The sequence below is a fragment of the Podarcis bocagei genome (genome assembly GCF_964188305.1).
Source record: "Podarcis bocagei genome assembly, chromosome: 3".
NCBI classification, from domain to species: Eukaryota; Metazoa; Chordata; class Lepidosauria; order Squamata; family Lacertidae; genus Podarcis; species Podarcis bocagei.
The window spans coordinates 73,660,384-73,684,866 of record NC_138127.1 but is presented as its reverse complement, the minus strand read 5'-3'; the positions used below and the strand labels follow the sequence as shown (position 1 = coordinate 73,684,866).

The following is a 24,483-nucleotide window of genomic DNA, read 5'->3' as shown; positions in this document are numbered from 1 at the left end:
AGTCTCTTTATGGCTGATAGCCAGAATGGCTATATGCTACTTCCAGGATCAGAAGCGGTTTGCCTCTACATACCAATCACTGGGGGGACAGCAGTGGGAGAGGGCTACTTCCCCATGCCATGCTTGTGGGCTTCCCAAAAGGCATCAGGTTTTGATTCCTGTGAGGAACAAGATGCTTGGCTTGATGGGTCTCTGGTCTGATCAGATGGACTGCTCTTAGGTCCTTCGTCTCACTCTCAGTGGAATGTCTGGGAAGGAAGATTCAAGCTTGACTGAGCTTATTCTCTGCAGAGGAATGATCTGTCCAGATGTCAGGCTATCTCTTTGCAGATCATCCCTGACATGCCCATTAGGAAAACAAGTGAGCTGGTATGAATTGCCTAGATGTTAGTTTGGGATTGCCTTAACGCTTGATCGCTTGTGTTCCAATTACTTGGTTCTGAATTGTCTTATGACTTTCCTAAAGTCATACAAATGGCCCCTTTCTTTCCTGACCTTTTTCTAAGCCTTTCCGCAAGGGTCTTGTTCCTGAGAGTAGCTCCTCAGTGTTTATCACCATATGTTATACTTTCAGACGCCATGTTATTTTTGCAGTCTTATTTTATCAAAATAAACCTTACATTCGATGTCGTAGGTTTTCCTAGTCCCAGGAAGCAGAAGCAACAAACCAGTTTTGGCATCAGGCAACTGATGTGATATTCCAGTTTGTTTATTTGAACCTTATACCTCAGTCTTTGCCAATCTGGTGTCCTCCATATGTTTTTGGACTACAATTCCTATCAGATATGCTAATGGGAGTTGTAGTCCAAAATATCTGGAGGGCACCTGGTTGGCAAAGGCTAGTATACATTTTGCCAGGCTTCTTTGCCATTTCACTGTGCTATTGCTCTCATCTCTTGGGAGAACAGCATCTCTCAGTCCCCCTGACCAGCCCTGGGAGGTTGGTTTTGTGGTCTCAGTGTGGGCTTAGCTTATATTTTCAAATAGCAGCCCAGCTTTTCTCCCAAAGGAGCTCAGGGTAGGAAAGATCCATGGCATGTGACAACTGCTTTTAAAACTCTTGGAAAGTTTCAAAAGCAGTTTGGGGAATGTCTGGGTGAGTAGGGGCATCTGTTCAACAAACATAAATCACTTGTGTGGTCAGTGTCCAGACTTGCCAGAAGTGATAGCTGCTGATTCCCTGAGCAGAGCAGCCTTTCCCTATCAGATGGAAAGTACAGTGGTACCTCGGGTTACATACGCTTCAGGTTACAGACTCCGCTAACCCAGAAATAGTGCTTCAGGTTAAGAACTTTGCTTCAGGATGAGAACAGAAATCGTGCTCTGGCGGCGCAGCAGCAGCAGGAGGCCCAATTAGCTAAAGCGGTGCTTCAGATTAAGAAGAGTTTCAGGTTAAGAACGGACCTCCGGAACGAATTAAGTACTTAACCCGAGGTACCACTGAAACTGATTTGGCTGTTTGATAACAACCATAATCTGCCACAAAAATACAGATTGTGAACTGTTGGGAAGTTTTATGCTACCCTTGACATCAAAGTCATATAGTTTCCCAATATTGGGTTTTTAATGTCAGAAGCCAGACGTTATGTGTTTGACTCTAACTGATTTTTTTATTGAATTCAGTTTATATTTTAAGAAACAACCCCATATATATGTGTGTGTGAGTGTGTATCTTATGTGTATAGTATATGTATATGAATGTGTGCATTGCATGTGTGTTTATATTTAGAAAAAAATACTTTTATATGTCCTGTGTCAGAGCTTATTTTTGTTTATATTTTAGGTTTCCATAAGGTAATGGAAGGGATCCAAAAAGCCCTTGAACTTGGGTATGATCCTGTTAAGGTGAGAATTATTATCTTCTTGATACAGGTTTTTGGCTGGTATCACTGTTGCTGAATAAAAAATGGGAAACACAACTGCGTGTGGAGGTTCCATCCAGATAATTGAGTTCTGAAATAAATTCTTAATACCCAACTTTAGGGTTTTCTTTAAAGAAACAAGTAATGGAAAAAATGGTTCTTTTGCAATGATAATCCTTCTGAGCTTTTATATTGATCGCTAGTTATTCTGTGATGTGCATGATGTTGACATATTCAGTTTAGTTAGCTGGCTTTTCCTTCCTCCTAGGTGAACTGTGTAGTTATGAGAGGTCTTAATGAAGATGAGCTGGTAGATTTCGTGGCTCTGACCGAGAAGCAGCCCCTGGATGTGCGCTTCATAGAATACATGCCCTTTGATGGTGAGCATTTAAGCACCCCTGGCTGTACTTTGGCTGAGAAAATGGATGGTGCTGAATTGAGCAATTCCCACTTTTCCCGAAGTTGGTGATGGGATGTTGACCAAGGACGGGTCTACAGCTTCTGTGGCCTTGAGGGCTTTCTTGTTTGGAAAGGAGATAAATGAAATTCTGGGGAATGCTTTATTTTGTATCTTTCTGTGTGATCCTAGACAGAAAATAACACGTCAGAAAATAAGCCTTCTGTTGCACTCTCACTGCCGCGCATGTTGCACAGCAATATTGGTTCTCCTCTCATTCTAGGCAACAAGTGGAACTTCAGGAAAATGGTGAGCTATAAGGAGATGCTCGATACGATCAAGCAGAGATGGCCAGAGCTGGAAAAAGTGCCTTGTGAAAAAGCCTCTAGCACTGCTAAGGTGATTAATGCAGTAGGATCAAAGGGAGCCCAGAAGTTTTGCAAAGTTCAGGGCTTGCTTATAAGCCTGCTATGTCAACACCAATGCAATTAGCTCTTGAAGGGAAAATTGAAATGGCTGCGATGGTCCTGGTAGATGCCTGCCCACATACTTTCAACAGTTGTGACAGTCATGATTAAAGGATTATGATATAGGAGAGAGTCTGCCCGCTAAAATGAAACTGACTGTGGGAGGATAGAGAATGACTTAACTCTTTCCTTTGGATATGTAAATATAATGTTTTTCCTGTAAAGTTATAAAAGTTTTAGGAATAGATGCAGCTGCGTACATGTGAGTCTACCATGTTCATATGGTGTACCTATAGCAAGAGCCTATTCTTGCCACATGTAACTCATATTTTGAAACTGTCTGGAAAAGCCATGTGTGAAGCCGTCCTCAAGATTGCTTCATGTGTGACAAACGTCTTCCAGGGCAATGACTTCAATGAAGGAAATTACTTGTGATTTGTTTTTAGATCATCCTGTGATAATTGCATATGCTCATATTCTGTTTATGTCTTTATATTTTTTAATGTATTTGGGGTTTGTTACTAGCTTCCATTTTTCCAAATACTTAAAACCAGGTAGCAATGTTTTCCTCCCTTCCACTTCTAGGATGGCCATTGTGGCTAACTCCTCTCCTGTCACATAAAATGGAAAGCTAGCCACTATATTTCCAGCTGTCTGAAATTTAAAGATATAATTGGATATATTATTTGAGTTATGATTTATGATTTGGTATGATTTGATTTGTTGTTAATTGGAATATTATTAATGAAAAATTAATAAGAAATTATTTACAAAGAAAAAGAAAAACCAGGTAGCAGTGAAGAAAAGTGAAATGTTTTTTAAGACGTGGAAATCAAGCATGGAGAAAATAGAAATCCTATCAGAATTATTAATAGCAATAGTTCTTCATAGGCTGCAATTCGTAAAGTATGAACCTCAAGGATTTCCAGGAAGGGATTTCACACAGGAATCTTTGTAGGTTTGCTGGGAAATCAACATTTTGTTGTTGATGTCCATTACACATTGCGAGTTTTATGCATGTATTTTGTTGCCTTTATGGAATAGATTATGGAAACTGATTTTTCAGAATTTATACACTTGACCAAGCCCAGTTGTTATACATGATCTACAGATGGTTACTTTCCACACCAAACTTTGTCCCTTTGAACAAGTTTTAAAGTAAACATCATCTTACCACATTTTGCTGAAATGCCGCCAACGATCTGTTGTGGAATCTTCCGTTTGCATACATATTGGAGCAAAACTCGCACAACCAGATTTTGCAGGAAAATTCTGGTATGAAGATAAGAAGCTCCATAATTCTGGCAGCTACTCTTAATCAGATGTGGCCATCTGAACATAGTGAAAGAGTGATACAGCCATGAAGAGTGAACTGTTCATTTTTCAGCATTGGTTTTACACATATGTACTGAACAATTTTTCAGTCCGTAGTTAGATTTCCTTCTGGCAACTTACCTTGGATTTAGCCTGTGCAGTATCTTCACCTCTTCAGTGGCAAAGGAAGGGAAGTGCGGGGGCTGCAGGCCACCCGGGTGTCATCACTGGGGGGGGGGTGAGAAAATGACAAAAATATGAGTTTTTTTAAAAAATGGGCTCATGAAACTTTTTAGTTCAGTCAACAAACATAATGAGACGCAGCTGGCACTGGGTGCCACACCACGGGGGCTGGCACTTACTGCGGGGCCTGCAGTGTGCCCAAGCCACGCGTCTCTCCTGGGAGTGACATGGTGGCTTGGTGCCTGCAGGCTCCACGCTGCCTAAAATGGCAGTGTGGGACTTGCATCTGCCCTACACCTCTTCCTCAACTGCCCTACAGCTGAGGGGGAGGCAGAAGAGAGGCTCCATGCATTGCGCCCCACCCCCAAATGCAGGACTTGCACCTGGCACCCAAGTGGCTAGCTACGCCACTGTGTCTCTTACTCCAGTTTTCGTTAACTGGAATAGGACGATGCTGAAGCCAGTTAAGTAAGATATTAACGAAGATGTGCTTCACCTTTTCTCTCTGTTTTCTCTTTCTCAATCCATGCCTGGGTCACAACAGGCATATAAGGTGCCGCATTTTCAGGGACAAGTCAGCTTCATCACCTCAATGTCTGAACACTTCTGTGGATCCTGCAATCGACTGAGGATCACAGCTGATGGAAACTTGAAGGTAGGAGCATGATGTTATTCGCCAGCTTCTTCTGGGCCATTAGAGTGCTTACATGATTATATAACCTGCATCAAGTGCGCACAAAGTTGTCACGGCATCCAAAATGGGCCAGAAGTCATTGGATGATGGCTGCCTAGTTAGACTCAAGTGGTAAATCAAATAACAGTCCCTGTTGGATCCTACTGTAGATTTTTGTTTTGCTGTTGGAAAGAACAACTGTGTCTTTTTCCTTGGCTCTCAGTGTTGCAGAAACTGCCTTGTTTTCATAATGCAGCATATTTGAGCTGTTAAACTAATTGGTGAGAAGTCTCTGAAGATAAACACATTGTGTAGCTTTTTTATGTTAAATCCTCTTAAATTGGCAGCAGGAATGCTACTCTCGGTAATGTGACTGGGAGGGTGTGGGTTTTCTTCTTTGCCAGTATCCACTTTCATTGCAGAACTCTGCCTGATCTGTCAAATCAGACATATGTTGCACAGGCTGAATTGGAGGCCAGGGTGGGGGTGGGGCTAGGAGGGAGAACGCTTCCTGCCACGTTATGTTTCCATGTTGTGTTTTTAAAATTAGCTTTCAATTAAATATTGGCACTTCCCACCCAGCAGTGACACCCTTGCTTCTTGATCTCCGCCCTCCAAAATTTTCTGCAGTTGAAAAAGTGATGGCTATTGCCTTCAAATGTCCCTTTGACTACCAATCCCCAAATGGGTGGGAATGGACTGCCCAAGGGGGGCTGATTCACTTTTGGGCAGAGTATAATTAAAGACGGATCTGGAGATAAAAACATTTTGAGGATGTTTTCATGCCCTCAAAGTTGATGCATCCAGGCAACCAGGGTTATATGATTCTCTCTCCTCTCATCCTTTTTTTTACAGGTGTGCCTTTTAGGAAATGCAGAAGTGTCCTTGCGAGATCACTTACGATCTAATGCCTCAGAAGAAGAATTGGTTCAAATCATTGGGGCAGCTGTTGGCAGGAAAAAGAAACAACATGCAGGTATTTTGTTTTACGATTCCAAGTTGTATAGGCTGCATTGTGCACTTCATTTAAGAGTGATTGCATTGCCATAGTGCCTAATAAAATATATGACCATAGGACTTTATCTATCTCTCCATCTATTTCTGTCTGTCCTGCAGTCCTGCTATTTTTTTTTAGCATGAGAGGATCCTGTTTTAAGCTGAAAGTGCAACTTAAGCGGCTGCTGGTCACATTATTTACCTGGTCACACATTTTCCGCCTAATTTTTAGTCCCACATAGCAACACAAATACAGCTGGTTACGTTGTGACAGTGTGAAAGTTTCAGTTGTTGCAAATTTGTATTCATGAATTTTCCTGTGTTTTAGTAGTTGCTCGATTTGCCCAGTAGGTGGCAAATAAAAGCTGCTGTTGACCCAGGGATCTGGAAGCCTGGAGTGGTAGACAGGCAGAGTCAAAAGAAACAATATGTGGCCTCTATTTAACCAGGAATAGGGGGTCCATTTTCCATTCTTAGCTAAGGTTTTTACACCTTCATGCCTTTTATTGTCTTATTGTCAATGAAATGACACCAGAGCCCTAGGAATCATCCAGAATTCTGCCGCCAGAAGACCCAAACCTTATTATAGTTGTTTCTGAGGTCAAAGGTGAACCTCTGTAGGGAAACATTGATAATTCCGAGGCACATGTCCGGCTTTGCTAGAGCCTTGCCATTTCAGGTCCTGTTGTGCCAGTCTACCTCCTAACCCAATCCTTCTCCACTAGTTTGCTACAGGAACCTGGCTGCCCATTTCCCATGTGAACTGTTTAACATAAGTTCTGCTTCAGGAGGTTCAATCTGTTTCCTTTTTTGCTTGAGGAGGGTGTTAAAGAAGCCCATTTATTGGGATGAATTCTTCATCTCTGTGCTTCCGAATACTTTTTCCTTATCGGGACCGACTAACTAGATGTCTATGCTATTCCTTGCACTTTTCAAGTATTGTTTCCATTTACAATACAAAGCCAATATGACTTAAAATCCTCAGCATCCTCTAATTCTTGCCTATCTATTCTTTATTTATTCCCAGGCATGTTCAACATTTCCCAGATGAAGAACAGACCAATGATCCTCATTGGTGGGTGACCAAGCAGTACGTAATAAACCATATCACAATGCTGTATTTACATTTGCCCCTTGGGGAAAGAGTCAGTCTTTTCCTAGGCTAAGTGTGTTTGAATTTTTAAAGAGGTGTACAAACAGCTTTTAAAAACAGCTCACAAGGAGAAATTGCATGTTACTTGGCAAAAACTCTTGTGATCTCCTTGGCCATTCACTTCCACCTTTTGCTGAGTGTACAACTTGTTTATTCACTCTCATGGGAGTTTATGAGCTGCCTGTCTTTTTCTCTCCATAGCCTGTGGGTAAGCAGTTTATAGTGAAGGGGTATCTCATTCTCCCTGTGTTCTTCTCAGCTGCTTTAAAATTGGGCGCATTGCCAGAATTACATAGTTGGGATTCAGATAACTTGGGAACAGGAACAATTAGCTACCAGCACTTCCACAGCATGGGAGAACTATGTGGTGAGCCAGTATTCATCCCACTGGCGCTCTATTGAGATAGGTTCGGGGACTTGCCTGTAATTCAACAAGACGTTTTGGGGAGAGCGAAGGAAGCTCGATGCAAAGATGGGACCCCTCTAGCTGGCTTTGGAATGGCAGGCAGGCTGCCTACAGTCTGTTTACGCAGCTAAGAGCTGGATTGAGTCTGACAAGCGTGCATTCAGCATCTCGGGAAAACTAACCACTGGCATTCTCCGTACAAACAGTCTGGTTTCTGTGACCAGAGTTGAGCCAGCTTTGTCATGACACGCAGGCTAGCTGAGGCATATGGAGAATGACTAGAAGGGCTTCCTAATTTGGACTTTAGGCTGACTGCATGGTTCCCCCGAAGTCAGCTAGCATATAAACAGGCAGAAGGAAGCGGTTGGAGAACACACCAAGGAGGTGTTGAGGGAATGTAGCCTCCACTGCCACTGAGTGCTGTGCAAAGAATTAGTTGTGCTGCTCTGCTGCCTTAGCATATTTCCACGCTTCCCTTCACTGCTTTATGGGGATTTTTAAAAAGTGATCTCATTGTTTCCCTTTGACATCTTGCTTCACATAGGCTCATTGGCAGGAGAGTGCCGGCGGGGGGGGGGGGGAGTTTGACAATTGCAAAAAGCGAAGTATAAGATCTATATAGCATAGACATTAATGAGAACTGTGAGTTGGCAGCACTGGATTCTGGATTCTAGACATTGTCTTTTTAAGCCCCTCATTTCCCTAATCTGTATGTTGTGCTCCTTCCTCTTCCTGCATGTATATGCAGTTGTAACCAAGCAGACCTAGAAGCACAGCCCATGATAGAATGTATATTCACTGTGCCTTATCCCTTGCAAAGTACTAGGGCGATGCTTTCCCCCCTTCCACTGCTAGGATGGCCATTGTGGCTAGCTCCTCTCCTGTCACATAAAATGGAAAGCTAGCCGCTATATTTCAAGCTGTCTGAAACTTAAAGAGGCCATCTGGGGGAAAAAGCAGAATATTGGTGCACATATAGCATAGGTTTGCTGGCAAGTTTCGACTTCCGGTCGGTGCCAGCGCTTAATGGCGGTCCTAGCTCCGAGCTCCGGAGAAGGACTGCTTCGCAAGTTCGGGTCTTACCCGCTACGGCAAGCGGGGGACCCCTAAAATCCCAGGCGCTGAAGCCTGAGAACAAGGAGACTCGGTGGGCACCTTCGCGCCCCCCGGTACCGTGAAAGAGCCTTTTTAAAGGCTACGGATCGACATCGGGAGTGAGCGCGGTGCTGAGAGTCGCTACCCAGCCTGCGAAGTGAAGCCGCGTCGCCATAAGCGGAGAGCGCCGATTCCTTCCTGAAAAGAAATTCGGACTGATTCCCCGTGAGTAAGAACTGAAAAATAACCGGGACTCTTTCAATTTTAAAAATTGGGCTAAAAACGGGGGAGATTTAAACAAAGGAAGTCTGCCTCCCCCCGACTGCATGAAAGCGAAAGCAACGGAGCTCTAAACCTGCATCCGTTTAAATCCGTCCTTTGATCAGCTAAACCGGACATTTAAACCTTTGATCTCCCCTCTAGCAAGCAGGGCAGAGGGGAGGCGAATCTGACTATTAACTGCATGACTTATTTGGAGGAAAAAAACCTCTACTGTCTCATCTGTTTGAAAGTACGAAACGGTCTGCCTTCTTAGTACACTGAACTGACTCTTCCCTGTGAAGTGATACTTTGATACAAAGTTTCCACACTGCCTGACTATTGCATATTATAAGAAGAAACAGTATAAATTGGGCAACTGTGGCAATTTGAAGTTATAAGTACTTAGTAACATTGACTTTGACTGTGTTAACCTCCCTTTTTCTTACTTTTTGGACTGTCTCCTTTGTTTTGGTACTTGGAAATTTTGCTCTATGGCCATTTTGATTTGCTCCCTCTAGAGGATAAAGTAAAGTCCGGCACGGCTTAAGACAGTGGAATTTTCCAAGGGAGAACAAATCCCGTGGGAATTGACCTTGACATGAGTGGCCCACAAGAAGAGATAGTCACAAGAGCCAAGATCAAGCAACAACAGCAACAACAACAGTTGCAGCTGCAACAGGCAAAGAAAAGAGGCTCAATCTCAGGCGCAACAGCCGGATCAGCAGGAACAACAGGTCAAGACAAAGGAGCAGCCGTTTCTATGGAAGCTGTGACAGAGGCCCTGCTTAAGATAAACCAAACCCTGGAGTCTTTGACAAAACAGACTTCAGAGAATACACAAAAATTAACAGAAATATCAGCAAGATTAAACCAGAATACAGAATCTATAAATAGATTGGTAGAGGAGAACGCCACCACGCGCCAAATTGCCGAGGAGGCCAAAGCCACTGCCGGAGAGACACAGGAGAAGCTAGAGCCGCTCGCCAGGAAGGTCTATGAGCATGATGCAACTTTGGCCTTGTGGGAGTTACAGAGGAAAGAGAGAAATTTAAAATTAAGACTGATTCCGGAGAACGAAAGAGACAACCTTGTGGAATACTTGACACGGGAGTTTGTGGATTGCTGGGACCTTGAGGAAGACGAATTTAAAATTACGACTGCCTTCAGATTGGGTAAAAAGCAAGATAGAAAGACACCGAGAGACTGTTTGATTACACTCAGATCCAAGGAGGAAAGAGATAAAATATTAGGATTACACTTTGAAAAGGCCCTGCAAATTGGAAATTCAGCTGTACAGATCTTCAAAGACATCCCAAAATACATTTTGGATTTAAGAAACTTTTACAAGGACTTGGTTCTATTGCTAAAGAAGAACACTATTCGCTTTAGGTGGGAGTTTCCACAAGGACTGTCATTTGACTACAAGGCAAAGAAAGTGAAAATAAAGACAATTCAAGATAAAGACAAATTTTTGGCAAGATACCAGGAGGATTTACAGAAGGGGACTGTGGACGTACTTGCAGAACAGAGGAGAGCACTGGACATACTGAATCTCTCGTTTGGACAAAAACCACCACCATCAGAAGAAGAGCAACAACTTGGAGCTGTTGGAGGAGCCTTAAGAAAATAACAAGATGGCTCTGCAATTCCTTAGTTGGAATTGTAATGGGCTCAATGGGCCTTTGAAGAGAAGACAAGTATTTCATATATTGAATAAAGAACAATCGGACTTGATATGCTTACAAGAAACTCACATAACTAGAGCCCATAGGAGATTACTTTCAAATAAAAGGCTAGGACAAGAATTTATCTCATCAGACAAAGTTAAGAAGAGAGGAGTTGTAATATATGTGAAGGAGAAATGGGCTCCAAAAATGATATTCAAAGATGAACAAGGGAGATATCTGGCTGTGGAGATACAAGTACAAGGAGAAAAATTCTTAGTTGTTGGAGTTTATGCACCAAATGAAGGCAAATCTGACTTCTTTAAGAGACTTCATGAAACTTTGACGGACTATTTGGATTACAATATGATAATCATGGGAGACATGAAGGGCGTGGTCTCCACTAATATGGACAAGGCACAAAGACTAACAGTCACTAAAGAAGGGAGACTCCCTAAGACTTTTTTCGAAATGACAGAAAACATGGACTTGATAGACATTTGGAGAACAAGGAACCCTCTGGAGAGAGAGGGAACCTTTTTCTCCCAAGCAATGATGACCTGGACCAGAATTGACCAAATCTGGGTTACTAGTGGACTGGCTCCAAAGATTAAGAAAGTGGAAATCTGCCCAAAAACTTGCTCCGACCATAACGCCGTGAAGATGGAGATGAAACTCACAATAACTGGTCAATTTAGATGGAGAATGAATGACACCCTCTTTCGAGATAAGGAGATTCACACGAAGGCCCAAAAGACCCTAAAAGACTATTTTGAAATAAATTTGAGGACCGACGTGGAGAAAAGAGTGATCTGGGATGCAAGTAAAGCGGTTATGAGAGGATTTCTGATTCAACAAAATTCAATAAAGAGGAAAAAACAAAATGAGAAAAAAGAGAAGATCTTGGAAATGATAAAGGAAGGAGAGAGGAAATTAAGAACAAAACCAAAGTCTCAGGACATTTTAAGAGAGATCAAGTTATATCAAACTCAATATATGGAATTGATGAACCAAGAGATTGAATGGAAGATAAAGCAAATGAAGCAAAAAACTTTTGAATCAGCAAACAAATGTGGTAAACTTTTGGCATGGCAATTGAAGAAAAGGCAGAAACTAAATACAGTTACAAGTCTAGAGGTGGATGGAAAGAATATATCTAAACCCAATGAAATCAGAAATTGCTTTTTAAGTTATTTCAAAAAACTCTACACTCAAGGCCCGCAAAATGAAGAAGATATAGACAAATTCCTTGGAAGATATGGATTACAAAACATCTCTCAGCAAAGTAAGATGGACCTGAACCAGAGAATCTCAGAACAAGAGATAGAGGCTGCCATTCAGAATATGCAACTGGGCAAATCTCCGGGACCAGATGGATTGACTTCTAGATACTACAAATCGCTGAAGGAATGGTTGATTCAACCATTAAGAGAAGTTTGTAATGAGATCCTTGAAGGAAAAAGGGCACCTGAATCGTGGAAAGAGGCATATATTTCACTCATACCAAAGTCAGAGACTGAAAAGACCCAACTCAAGAACTACCGCCCAATATCATTGCTCAATGTGGATTACAAAATTTTTGCAGACATTTTGGCAAAAAGACTCAAAAGAGTTTTGATGGAGATGATTCATAAGGACCAAGCAGGCTTTCTCCCTAAAAGACACCTGGCAGACAATGTAAGGAATGTTATAGACATTCTGGAAAAGCTAGAGGTGAATATAAACACTAAAGCAGTATTGATCTTTGTGGACGCGGAGAAAGCCTTTGACAATATTTCTTGGAGTTTTATGAAAAAGAATCTTCATAGGATGGGGGTAGGCCGGGGTTTTGAGAATGGTATGGCTGCAATATATTCTGAACAAAAAGCCAAACTGATTGTAAATAATGTTGTGACTGAGGAGCTTAAGATAGAAAAAGGAACACGACAGGGGTGCCCGATTTCCCCATTACTCTTTATTTCAGTTCTGGAGGTGTTGCTGAATATGATAAGAAATGACCAGCAGGTTAAGGGTGTGCAGGTCGGAGCTAAACATTACAAGTTAAGAGCGTTCGCAGATGACTTAGTATTGACTTTGCAAGAGCCAAACACTAGTACGAAAAAGGTATTAGAAATAATACAACAGTTTGGCCAGGTAGCTGGATTTAAGTTGAACAAGCTAAAAACCAAAGTTTTAGGGAAAAACCTAACAGATATGGAAAAGGAGAAATTTCAAGAGGAAACAGGTTTGACTGTGGTCAAGAAGGTCAAATATCTAGGAGTTTATCTAACATCCAAGAATCAGAATTTGTATAAGGATAATTATGAAAAATGTTGGTCAGAAATTAAAAAAGATTTAGAAATATGGTCAAATTTGAAACTGTCAATGTTAGGCCGAATTGCAGTAATTAAAATGAATGTATTGCCTAGAATGCTATTTTTGTTTCAGACCTTGCAGATTATTGATAAGATGGAATGTTTTAAGAGGTGGCACAAAGATATCTCGAAATTTGTCTGGCAGGGCAAAAAGCCCCGAATTAAATTTAAAATACTGACAGATGCTAAAGAAAGAGGGGGTTTTGCCCTGCCGGACCTAAAATTGTATTATGAGGCAGCAGCTTTTTGCTGGCTCAAAGAATGGATGCTCCTCGAGAATACAGACATCTTAGATCTGGAAGGTTTCAATAACGCTTTTGGTTGGCATGCATATCTTTGGTATGATAAAGTTAACAGTGCCTTCAAAAATCACATTGTCAGAAAAGCATTGTTTAATGTTTGGATAAGATATAAAGATCTATTGGAAAACAAAACCCCTAGATGGGTGTCACCAGTGGAGGCCAATGCAGTGAAAAAACTCAATATGGAGGTCGGATGGCCGAAGTATTGGGAAATTTTAGAACAGGATGGAGATAAGTTCAAATTACAAAGTCAGGAGAAATTGAAGCATAAAGTGGAAAATTGGTTCCAATATCGTCAAATAATGGAATTTTTTAAACAGGACAGGAAAGTCGGCTTCCAGGTGGAAAAATCAAAATTAGAAACCGAATTGTTAGAACCCAATACTAAGAATTTATCTAGAATGTACAACTTGTTGTTGAAATGGAACACACAGGATGAAACAGTTAAATCGGCTATGATTAAGTGGGCTCAGGATATTGGACATAACATTATGTCAGCTGACTGGGAATGGTTATGGAACACCGGTATAAAATTTACGGCATGTAATGCCTTAAAGGAAAACATTATGAAAATGGTATACAGGTGGTACATGACCCCAGTCAAGCTGGCAAAAATCTATCATTTGCCCGATAACAAATGTTGGAAGTGTAAAGAGACTGAAGGTACCTTCTATCACCTTTGGTGGACATGCCCGAAGATTAAGGCCTTCTGGGAAATGATCTATAATGAAATGAAAAAGGTACTTAAATGTACCTTTTCTAAAAAACCAGAGGCCTTCCTCTTGGGCATTGTCGGCCAATTGGTGACAAAGAAAGATAGAGCTTTTTTCATGTATGCCACAACAGCAGCAAGAATACTTATCGCAAAGTATTGGAAGACACAAGACCTACCCACTTTGGAAGAATGGCAGATGAAAGTGATGGACTACATGACATTGGCCGAGATGACAGGCAGAATCCGTGACCAACAAAAAGAGACGGTAGAAGAAGAATGGAAAAAATTTAAAAGCTATCTTAAGGACTACTATAAACTTAATGAATGTTAAAATGTCGGAGTTTCCAGAAACAAAGGGGTACAGGGACATAAGGTCAGACTGTAAGAGAGGACTAAGAGGATAGAGATTGGAAAGTAATAACTGGGAGTTGCTAGTTGAACAATGGACATTGGGATGCAGAGAGGGGGGGTATGGGGAAGTCCTAGAAAGGAGGTTTATGAAAATATGCTTGAAACTATACGTGTATGTTTGTCATTCTTAATGTTTGTCTGTTTTTCTTAAAAATGTTGTAAAACCAATAAAAATTTTATAAAAAAAAAAAAAAGAAAAAGCAGAATATTGGTGCACATATAGCATAGGTTTGCTGGCAAGTGAACAGGAGAGAGTCCAGTTTAGTTGGAGGCCTGGCTCTATTGCTTGCTTAACCTCACATTTAATCCCAGACCTATGGAGAAGGGCAGGCTTTCCCCTTTCAAATTCCATCTGGTATTTGGTTGCAGGTGGCACCTAAGTAATATTTCCCCATTTCCCCCCTGCTTGTTAATGAGCATCCTGGACTGCAGGGGTGTGGACCCCAGATCTCTTTGTCTGGCCCTTGGGACTCTCCTCAAGTCATTCCTCACTCATGGTCCCTGCCCTGCAATCTCCTTTAATGTGTCCTTGAAATGTGAGGATGCCTCTTATTTATCTGGATGGAGAGAGGGATGTGTGTGTGTGTGTGTGTGTGTGTGTGTGTGAGAGAGAGAGAGAGAGAGAGAGAGAGAGAGAGAGACCTCTGGCTCTTCATGGCCAGAATGTAGCCTACTGTAGAAAAGCAAGCATCACATCCATAGCCCCACCCACCTTTTGCCTCTGCACCTTCCCCGCCCCCTGGCATGCCCTCCCCAGCGAGCTGCCTATGAAGGGATGCAGCCCTTGGCTGAAAACCACTTCCCCACTCCCATTGCTCCTCCTACTCGCGTCACCTATAGGAAATTCCCACAGATCATTTGAGCATGTGGCAGGCATCTTCCATCACTTTTTCAGCATTCTTGGTCCCTGGCAAACATGATGGAATTTTAACCCTCAACCTCTTTGGCTGGCAACATTCCAAAATGTATTTGGAACCTCTTCTTCTGAATTACTTTGTCTGTGTTGGGAGAGGAGGAAGTGATATTCAAAATCTTCCAGAGGATTTGCACTCCAGGGGAACCAGCTATGAATACATCCATCGTTATTTATTTGTGGGGCAACTGGCTGTAAATCCACGGTGAGGAAAATGGTGCTTGCTAAATACACTTCTCCAATCTTTTTGAAGCTGTGGGTTAAACCACAGAGCCTAGGACTTGCTGATCAGAAGGTCTGTGGTTCGAATCGCCGCGACGGGGTGAGCTCCCGTTACTCGGTCCCTGCTCCTGCCAACCTAGCAGTTCAAAAGCACGTCAAAGTGCAAGTAGATAAATAGGTACTGCTCCGGCGGGAAGGTAAATGGTGTTTCCGTGCGCTGCTCTGGTTCGCCAGAAGCGGCTTAGTCATGCTGGCCACATGACCCGGAAGCTGTATGCCGGCTCCCTCAGCCAATAAAGCGAGATGAGCGCTGCAACCCCAGAGTCGGCCATGACTGGACCTAACGGTCAGGGGTCCCTTTACTTTTTTATACTCCTGGTCAAGCCCTGTACTGTTGGACCAAACATGTTAAAAAGTGGTGCATTCCTTGCGATACGAGCTTTCCTGGTGGAAGGCAGCTGTGCTGCAGGAGTGCTCTTCTGATATTGAGAGTTTTTGCTCCCCAAAATTAGAGCCTCTGAGTGCTCCAGCATTTCTAAAAGAAGGGACACATTCTCTTATATGAAAAGACCTTGAATCCTTTGTAAGGATTCATCTTAAAGACATAGCTGGTCTGTGAGCTGAACTGCATCAAGCCTTGCCTCATCTCTCTGCTGCTGGAAATGAAATAGGACTGCTGGGGGAACAGAAGCTTCCCAGGGAAGCAGGAAAAAAGCGTGTGCTGAGACTTCTTAAAGGTACACATCATTAAAAAGAGCTTTGGCTACTGCTTTACATCTCCCCCCGCCCTTCTCCCTCCCTTGCTCATAAAGAGAATTGCTGCCATTATGTTTAACAGGCTCCTTTTGACTTGGTCCTTGGCACTGGACACTGGAATTGCCACAGCCAAGGGATTAATGAGAAGGGCAGAGAGGGCTGGTTCCCAGTGGACTTGGAACTGAACCTGGCAAAGCTCCCAGCCAGAGCAAAGGTAACGCGTGTCAGCGAGGGAATCTGAGCTTGCCGCAGCAAAGCTCCAAACATGACGTGTCTGTTGTTAACACAGCGAGAGCTGGCAACAGCAAGTGACTCCTTTTTATTGTAGTTGCTTAAAGTTGGGGCTACTGCTCCAAAAGGAGTAAGTCTACGTTGCAGCTTCCTTTCCCATTCTCGGGGCTTGGAAGAAGGAGCAGGCAACGAACGGCTTTGCATCAGGAGTAGCGTACTGTAAAAAGCCTAAGACGGCACCACAATTCATCGTACTTACTCTTAGCTCAGTTTAATGAGACACTGCTTCAAGCTTGACAGAGTGTGTTCGGGGGTAGGGCTGTAGCTTTGGGATAGATATCAGCTTTGCTTGCAGAAGATCCCTGGTTCCCTGGCATCTCCAGGTACAGCTGCTAATGTCCCCTGCCCGAAAACCTGGATAGCTGCTGCCACTCAGTGTAGAGAGTATTGAACTTGATGGACCAATTGAGTGGACATGAGGCAGCTTCCTATGTTCCTAAATATATGCATGACCACGAAGCCAGCAGCCTCATGAGTGATCTTGTAGGTGAATATATTTATGTGGGCTACAGTATAGAGGGCTACACAGATAGCTTTCCCACCCCAGGCCACCAGCCTTCTAGCCATCAAGCAAGCTGCTTCTCAAACAATTTTAGAAGGGATATTTGAAGTTATTGGGTGAAGCCCCCTTGCTCAGGGCAGGAATCTTGCAACTACAGAATCTCTGCCAGACACAGAGCCTCTGCTGGAGTATGTCAAGCGGGGAGCCCATCACCTCTCTAGGTTCTTGCCATTGGGAAGCATCCCCTAATGTTTAGAAGGAGATCCCTTCCCTGCAATTTTCATCTGCTAGTTCCAGAATTTCCCTCTGGATGTGTGAAATAGAGAACAAGTCTGCTCCGTCTTTTAAGTGGCAAGTCCTCCGGACATTTGAGTGCATGCTATCATGTTTCCTGTTAGCCTTCTCTCCTCCAGACTAAACATGCCCAGCTATTTCAGTCATTCCTCATGGGCCTTGGTTTCTAGACCATAGCTGTCAACTTTTCCCTTTTCTTGCAAGGAATCCTATTCAGAATAAGGGAATTTCCCTTTTAAAAAAGGGAAACGTTGACATCTATGTTCTAGACCTCTTGCCATCTGGTTGCCCTCCTGTTTGTTTCTCAAGGGCTGCAATTGCTATTCAGACAAAGTCAAAAGCATCTTTGGGTACATTCAAATGGCTGGGTACAGGGAAAGATGCTCTGTGCCTTTCAGTTGCAGTGTGCTGAAGCTTAGTAGTGGAGTCTTAGTTTTGTGCATGAGTTCATGCACAAATTAGAAGCTGGCCTCTTATTCACAGTCCAGTGCATCCTTTAGATTCCTCATGGATCCTCATACTTATTCTTTTTTAAATATGTTGATAGCCCTTTTGACCATGAAGAAAATTGTTTTAAAATGGCACCATTATCTGCTTGAGAGTTGATATATGTGGAGCTTTTTAGAGACAGAAACGGGAACATGTCATTCTGCATTCTCCATCCTTCCCCACAGACCCATTTAGTTCCTGTTCATTCCTGCACTGTAGATTCTCACTAGTATTCCATGAGTCAGCATTTCTTTCCACACTTCTTGTGTTCAGTTAGATGATTCTAGAATATGGAATAAACTAGTAGCTTTTCAGAAGCAGCAAACACCAGCCTGTCCAGCTGCCTGCACTTCAGCAAAAGCCCAAGGAGGTCACTTCTACCATGGAGCTTTTTCAGATTAGGAAGTGCTGGCAGCCAGGGAGACTGCAGGGTGCTGGAGTAGTGGAAAGAAAAACACAGCTCCTTCAGCCACCTCACAACAATAAAGTCTGCTCAACCCTGCACTCACAACTCTAAAGCAGCCATCAAACGAGGCATTAAAATGGAAGCCCATTTTGGGCAAAGAAAACTTCTGAGAAATCCAACAGGTTTCTGCACAATGATACCATGTTGGAGCAGAACACTCATGGAGTATGATTCTGCTCTGTGATAGAATTTGGCTTTCTGGATTAGTGGATTTCTTCGATTTGAGCCTCAGCTTGGCCTGCAAGCCAGCACACACCTACTCAGTTCCATGCACCTGAAAGCAGCTGCTTTTTAATAACTAATAACTGGCCTGGCAAATTAAGTAAATTGCATTATCTAGAAGGATATGAATTTATTTTTTTCTTCTCTCTCGCTCTTTGGTTTGTGGGGGGTTATAGAACTCTGTGTAAAATTCCTAGTAGCTTCTCTCATCCAACAAACTTAACAACCCTGTGTTTTTTATTTCCCTAGAGGCAGCATCATGGTCGTTCCCACTGCTCCAAGATGCCCTGCAGGACCAAGCTTGTTTAAATGACGGGAGCCACAGAACTGGCCACTGGCTGACTCCAAGAGCAAGTTTATCCAAACAGATGGGGAAGACATTCCAGAAAAATGTCTTTATAGGACATCATGCTTTGCCAGGAACTTGTTCAACAGGACAGCTTGCAGCAAGAATTTTGCAAGCTCAGCTCCGCAGCCATTGCATTTGCCAAAAGAACTTGAGCTCAACTTTGGCAGCAAAGTGCCTTAGGACAGGAACTTCTATCCCTCAGCAGGCTTTTCACATGATTAGAGGCATTCACTCTGGGGTGACCAGGAGCGAAGCAGAGGAGAAGAACCAGGGACCTCTTCCCAGCGGCCAATTTCTTAGTGCCTCAGATCATCTAACCCACATTGACCAGGAGGGTCGTGCCTCCATGGTGGATGTGGGCAGGAAGCTGGATTCTGAACGGACTGCAGTGGCCAGTGCTGTGGTCCGTCTGGGCGAGAAAGCATTTGCCTTGGTGCAACAGAACCAAATGAAAAAGGGGGATGTGCTAGCAGTTGCCCAGATAGCTGGGATTCAGGGAGCCAAGCTGACCAGCCAGTTGATTCCACTGTGCCACAACGTCCCACTGAGTCTGGCGGACATCTCCCTGAGTCTAGATGAGAGGAGGCATGCAGTGGTGATTCAGGCTCTGTGCCGCACCTATGGGAAAACCGGTGTGGAAATGGAAGCCTTGACTGCTGCCAGCCTAGCTGCCTTGACCGTCTATGATATGTGCAAAGCAGTTACTCACGACATGGTCATTGAGGAGGTGAAACTGCTCAGCAAGAAAGGAGGGCAAAGAGACTTCCAGAGAGGCTAATGTAGGTCTAAAGTTTCCGAACCAAGGCATCACTTGCCGGTCATCAAAGGCAGCACCATCACATACTAGGAAGCGGAGATCTAGCTGCTGGGAATTACAAAGCACAACTTGAGTTATCGATCATCTTGGCAGCTGTTTTAAATGACTTGACTTTCCTGTATGAAACAGACATCGTTCATCTCATTTGCCTGTAGTAAATGGGCTCCTTGGCAGTAGTGTTGAAGTTCTCATCTTCCTAGGATTTCTTTGGCTTCCTGAAGTGTAGCTGTACTGAGCACCTTAACTATTCTCAGTGTACAAGGCTACAGTCCCCACTATTCATGGCTGTCCATCTTTTGGCACCTGCACTAAAAACATATGCATAATAAGATTTCCACTGGTGTAGAATAATATGATCCAGAACTAGGAATTCAGGCAGAGACACACAAAAAAGTGATTAGAATTTTCAAGCAAGTGAACAATGATTTTTAATACTTGGGCCTAACACTGGAAAATATATACTATTTTTTACCACTTCAGCCAAATAACACTTTAGTACGGTGAGAATAGGCTACATTTCATCCTTGAAAATGGAAAACAGGTGTTTGTCAACTGAGAAAACTGATGCTAAATACTCAAATTAGTCCCAGTAATGCTGTGAGACTCTTGCTTCCAGTGGTGTTGAATGTTAATGGGGCATTTTAATTCTCACAACAGAATTGTGCTGAACACGGCTACCATTTATCTTCCAGTCGTTAAATGTTCTGGAAATAGGTCTCCCTTCATCAAAATTATTTTTTTTTAAAGCTATAGGCTTGTTTCTTTTCTGCAAGATACTGGAAGGAATACAGTTTCGGGCTACACACTCCTTTGTGCCAAAACCAGTCACTGGGCTACATTTCTGTCACCACTCCAAAACATTTCCATCCTGTTTCTATAGAACCTGCTGGATCACCAAATCCCCCAGGCTCTTCAAGGTAGCGTTCAAGATGATGGAATCCTCTGTGAGTAGCACACTAAAATGGCAACAAATATAGGGAAACAGTGTCTTCCAATTCCCCCACATACAGTTGATGGTGGTGTTGGGATGTAAGGATTTTAATGCAAACCCAAGTGTCTAGAATTGGGAAAGCTCATTCTGAGCATTATTGGCCATAAAATTTTATCAGCAGGACTTAATGTTTAAATGCATCCTTCTTACACATACTGACCCCCAACTTCACCACATGCCCTCCTCTCATGTGTGCAGAGCAGTGTGTGCACATTTTTGTCTTTAGGAAAGCAATGATCATTCTGTTTATTATTATTTTTTGCAAACTCCTTCACAATTAAACTTCAGAAGTGACATTTTTAAAACTTACAGATTAAAAGCTTGACTTTGCATTTTTAATACTTCTGCTGCTCTTTCTTTCTTTCTTTCTTTCTTTCTTTCTTTCTTTCTTTCATGGTTGTTCTGAGGATATATGAACATTTGTTTCAGTCCTGCAATTTACCTGCTTTTCGTTTTCAGATTGTGTCAGGAATCTCATTCGAAATTTTAAATTGCGTTCTTTGACCTAAGATTGCCACACCATAAAATATACGCCTTTCTTGGATGGGGTCTTACAATATCAAAAATTCGCCATGTCCACCGTAAATGCCTCCTATACATATCCCCATGAAAAGAATAAGAAGCACAGGAGTACAGCTGGGACTTGTGTAAAATAAGATGTTTTCCAATGGATCTTCTGATATACCAGGCATTGCAGGAAGGCATTGGCCTAGGGATGTTAGGAAACTGCTCCAATCTAGTTAAAGTCGATAACAAAAGAGAAGTTTCCCATGTGCGTGTTTCTGTGACTTTTGCACCTTCAGCAATATTTGGCATGCAAGCTAATGTAGATAACACAGTAAACCCAGTTGTACACTCAACATGGAGACAATAATACAACTCCCACTTACCAAATGTGAATGAGTTCCTTTCTTCCTTTCTTTTTTAAAATTGAACTATATAAAGTGTACATTTGGGGGGGGGGGGTTGTAAACGCATAGGCGTGATTTCTTTTAAAAGGGCTTGGAAATTAACTTTATCTCACGAACGGAAAACTTGCTACAAATGCTGGTTCTGAATACATTTGTGTTACTTTCTGAAAAACGGACCAGTAATTGAAAACAGGGTACCCAGATGTGGTTTTGTTACAGTTGCCCCTGAAGCTTGTCTGCAGGAGAAAAGATGGGGCTTCATGCTTACTGGTTTGGCAAAATGGCCTTTTGATCCATTTTTAAAGGAGGTCATTTTATATTTAAAGTGAGTTGTTAAGCACATTTTCTGGTGTGCCATAATCAAGCACTATATGATTCTTGGATCTATGTACAAGTTTGGTATGTTTTCTAGATAATGGTGTACTTGGGATATAATGATTTACGCACAGATTTACTGAAGCACTGAGATTTGATTTTATTGCTCTACTGCACTTTTAATAAATAACAATTGCAAACAATGAGAGTATGTGGTCTTCATTATTCAGATATCTGTCTCCTTTCTTTACGGATAAAATGTTGAACATTGAGGGGGGAGTCATTAGGAATGAACGGGAACTTTCATAGAAACTAGAAACAAGAAAGTTTAAACTTACAACCACTTTTTTATGCAAACAGCTCTGTTGGATTCAACCGAAAGTCCATCTAATTCAGTGGCCAGCCAAATGTGCCTGGGGGAAGCCCACAAGCGTACTGTGAGCAATGGCGTTCTTCTGTTACTTCCGAGCAACTGTGTTCAGAAACATGCTGCCTCTGTTACAGAAGGTACCATATAGCCATCATGACTGCTAGCTATTAATATTCTATTCATTGTTGGTGGGGCTCACTACATCTTGTGATGTCAAGTTCCATATCTGAGCTATACGCTGTGTGAAGAAGTACTTTCTTTTTGTCTAGCCTGAATCTCCCACCATTCAGCATCATTGGATCCTAGGATTATGAGAAAGGGTGGGAAACCTCTCCCTATGTGCTTTCTTCACACCATGCCTAATTTCATTGTCTCAAAATGTTTTACACCATGTCAACAATAAACCAGAACTATCTTCTTGTCCATTAGGCTTGATGTCTAAAACCAGGCAAAGTAAACATGAAAGGGGGATTGATGACGTAAGGGGAGGGTTAATTAACAATAGGTTTTCAAATGGGTGAGCTTGGATAGTTGACTTCAAAGACTTGGGATTTGATAAGATACCAGTAATTAAATTTATGGGATGCATAGAAAAGCACAAGGAAGAGCATAACAGGGTTAAGAAGAGATGGTGAGGGCAGAAAATGTAATTTGAAAAGTGCTTATGCCTCAGATTTCTGCACACTTCTCTAAGCAATGTGTTACTAGTTCTAGGGAATAAGAAAAGGACTGGTAATATTTGTGTTTTGCTTATTGGAGCAAGAGGAATAGATCAAGACACAAAAGGGGTGAAATGATCTATATACTAATGTTCCAATATCTATGACAGTTATTCTTGTTAGATTCTGAAGTAGCTTTCTCCTCATTTTTCAGGGGTTAAGGACGGTTGGATTAAGGATGTCAAGGTTCCAAGGGCAGCTGCTGACACCACGAGGTAAACAAAATTACAGATTAATTTTAGCATTGTTGATTAATTAACAAGGTAGCTGTTGTGTTTTTCTGAGCTCTCTGGTAGTACGGCTGAGTAAAACCAGACTTAGGTAAATGGCCAGATTATTCCTTGAGTATTTTACATGAATGGCACATTTTTATCCTGAAAGTATGTGCTGTTTTTGCTAATGTTTTGGACAGAGTGCCCTGGTTTCCTTTTACAGACCTCCAGGCCAATGTCCTTTACTTCAGGAAAGCAAACAAGCCCGCTTTCCCTCAAGATTTAAGCTTCAATAATCTGTGGCTCTGCAGCCAAGTCATGGTACTCAACAGAAATATTAGAAGTTGTAACTGTGTGTGGCATTGGTTGTTGGCACAGATCGACTCGGGGAGGGGAAAGGGGAGGGTGTCCGCAGAGTTTCACCGAATGAACATGACTGTGGAGAGGTGATAACTCTTGCTACCCACAAAGTCTCGTGTCTCCTATTCTGGCTGGCAATTTGAGAGACTCCGTTCTGCCCAAGTCTACTCCCAGTTGTGGTCAATGGAAAAGGCAGAATGCTGCCAGAGCCTCTGTACTTTTGAGTTCACAGAGAATTCAGGCAAAGCTGTAAGAGTCCTGCTGGCACAGAAGGCAAGTGCCTGGACAAACCTTCCAGTGGTTCAGAAATGTTCTTGACACGCAGCCAAAAGTATCGTACTTGCACAGTAATGGGATACGCGAAGAACCACCCCACAGCAACAAGTAAAAAACACGAAGGACTACACAAATACCTTGTGTTGGTGGTGAGAATATTGGATTTGGGTTTGGATAAGGGGCACATTTTATTGCCCGTGGAGCTGTAATTGTGTAGCCTCTGAGGTAACCAATCATTGGTCTTCAGTGGGTGAGTTGTGATGTGACCAATGTGGGGCTACCTGAGAGAACTATTTCAAATAAAATTAGGAGCCGAGTTCTGCTGAGAGAGGAGACGAAGAGTCCTTATTGAATATATTGTCTTCCTGCCATTCCTTACCTGTTGTTCTAGATGCAGTGGTTGAAGTTGGTCTAAGCACTGGGCCAGATCAGTATTGGGGGGGGGGGAGAGAAAGAGATCCTGCCACCCTTCCACTATGAACTTTTATGCTTTCTTTGTTTGTGATTTGGCCCATTCCCAATATAGTGGGGAAGATGAATGTTGGCAATTGCTTTACTATAGGCTTACAGTAGAGTTTCTAGAGAGTTTGGATTTGATATCCCGCCTTTCACTCCCTTTAAGGAGTCTCAAAGCGGCTAACATTCTCCTTTCCCTTCCTCCCCCACAACAAACACTCTGTGAGGTGAGTGGAGCTGAGAGACTTCAAAGAAGTGTGACTGGCCCAAGGTCACCCAGCAGCTGCATGTGGAGGAGC

General features: G+C 42.6%; 1 protein-coding gene across 2 annotated transcripts in view; it reads left to right on the top strand.

Annotated features, from left to right (window-relative positions):
- The window catches only part of MOCS1 (molybdenum cofactor synthesis 1), a 38,943-nt gene extending 16,949 nt beyond the window's left edge, over positions 1 to 21,994 (top strand). The window contains exons 5-11 of one of the 2 annotated variants that reach the window (XM_081186419.1): positions 1,784 to 1,845; positions 2,131 to 2,242; positions 2,543 to 2,658; positions 4,768 to 4,878; positions 5,752 to 5,872; positions 6,920 to 6,967; positions 18,658 to 21,994. In XM_081186419.1, the coding sequence (XP_081042545.1) occupies positions 1,784 to 1,845; positions 2,131 to 2,242; positions 2,543 to 2,658; positions 4,768 to 4,878; positions 5,752 to 5,872; positions 6,920 to 6,967; positions 18,658 to 19,535 (1,448 nt within the window). In that variant the 3' untranslated portion in view covers positions 19,536 to 21,994. Of the gene's footprint in view, positions 1 to 1,783; positions 1,846 to 2,130; positions 2,243 to 2,542; positions 2,659 to 4,767; positions 4,879 to 5,751; positions 5,873 to 6,919; positions 6,983 to 18,657 lie in introns of both variants that reach the window. The other variant, XM_081186420.1, reaches the window with a different exon arrangement.
- The last annotated feature ends 2,489 nt before the right edge of the window (positions 21,995 to 24,483 follow it).